Consider the following 1,213-nt stretch of genomic DNA (forward strand, 5'->3'; position numbering starts at 1 on the left):
TCAGGAGATGAATATGAGATGAAAAATCGCATGACATGCTCGTCGTCACCTTGTGATGCGATCATGTTCCAACTTCGATGCTCCTGATATCATACAACCATCGTCAACGCCTCGATTTTCTTCCTCTCCTCTTCCTCCTGCACCTCCCCTCCATTCTCGTTCTGATCCCAATCTCCTCCTCCTCCTCCTCCTCCTCCTCCTCCTCCTCCTCCTCAGCAGCAGCAGCAGCAGCAGCAACGGCATTTTACCATCAACGGTGACCATGTCTCTCTTTGGAAGGTGAGCCAACAAGCGCCTGCCGCCTTGTCAGTCTGCCACGTCATCGTTGACAACCATCAACTTCGTCGTCTCCCCGTCTGCCCCGACCAGCTCCATCACGTCCCCTGACGGGACATGCGTCACTTTCAGCGCAAAACAGCATCTCCACAACCCTTGGCCATGCTGAGCAAGCTCTTCTCTGTCAAGACCCCGAACCCGAGCTCCCAGATCTTGCTCAGCTGTAAACTCTGAGTCTTCTCGAAGACGTAGAGAATCGACTTCATCTCGTAGCTCATCTTCTCCTCTAAAGCAGCAGACAGCTTGCTCTCCAACTCCTGCAGGAGGAGGAGGAGTAGTAGGAGGAGGAGTAGTAGTAGTAGTAGTAGGAGGAGGAGGAGGAGGAGGAGGAGGAGCAGAATGAGGATGAGGATGAGGATGAGGATGAGGATGAGGATGAGGAGGAGATCATTCATTAGGTCTTAAAAGCATGCTCAAGTGCTCACCATCGCTTGTTGAGTAGTTGAAACGTCATTACGATTTGAAGCAATCAACATGGTCTTCTCCTGCAATAAACCTTATTCCTCCTCCTCCTCCTCCTCCTCCTCCTCCTTCTTATCTATTCGCTATTCTGTCTCTCCTTTCCTTGTCTCTTCTGCTCTTTGCATCGTCCCAACCTCGAGCTTCGCGTAGGCATCCATCAACGCCTGTTCCATCCTCTGCCGCTCGTCGAACTCGATCTTTTCCCTGCTCAAACCGTGAGCCACCGCCAGGAGGAAGAGGAAGAGGAAGAGGAAGAGGAAGAGGAAGAGGAAGAGGAGGAGGAAGAGGAGGAGGAGGAGGAGGAGGAGGAGGAGGAGGAGGAGAACTTACCTCCTGCTTGACTGAACGCTCTGGGTCCTGTAGGAGACGGAGAGGAAGTCCAAAGTCTGGAGGATGCGGTCGAGGCTGCTCTCCA

At 52.8% G+C, this 1,213-nt stretch overlaps 1 protein-coding gene across 1 annotated transcript; it reads right to left on the reverse strand.

The window, feature by feature from the left end:
* Positions 1 to 306: 306 nt before the first annotated feature.
* GUITHDRAFT_103948 (hypothetical protein) lies at positions 307 to 554 on the reverse strand (the record flags this gene model as incomplete). Its single annotated transcript, XM_005837057.1, has 2 exons — positions 307 to 383; positions 431 to 554. 2 exons carry the CDS (start codon positions 552 to 554, stop codon positions 307 to 309), a joined length of 201 nt encoding a protein of 66 aa, XP_005837114.1.
* Between the last annotated feature and the right edge of the window lie 659 nt (positions 555 to 1,213).

This window comes from Guillardia theta, assembly GCF_000315625.1.
Source record: "Guillardia theta CCMP2712 unplaced genomic scaffold GUITHscaffold_15, whole genome shotgun sequence".
NCBI lineage: Eukaryota > Cryptophyceae > Pyrenomonadales > Geminigeraceae > Guillardia > Guillardia theta.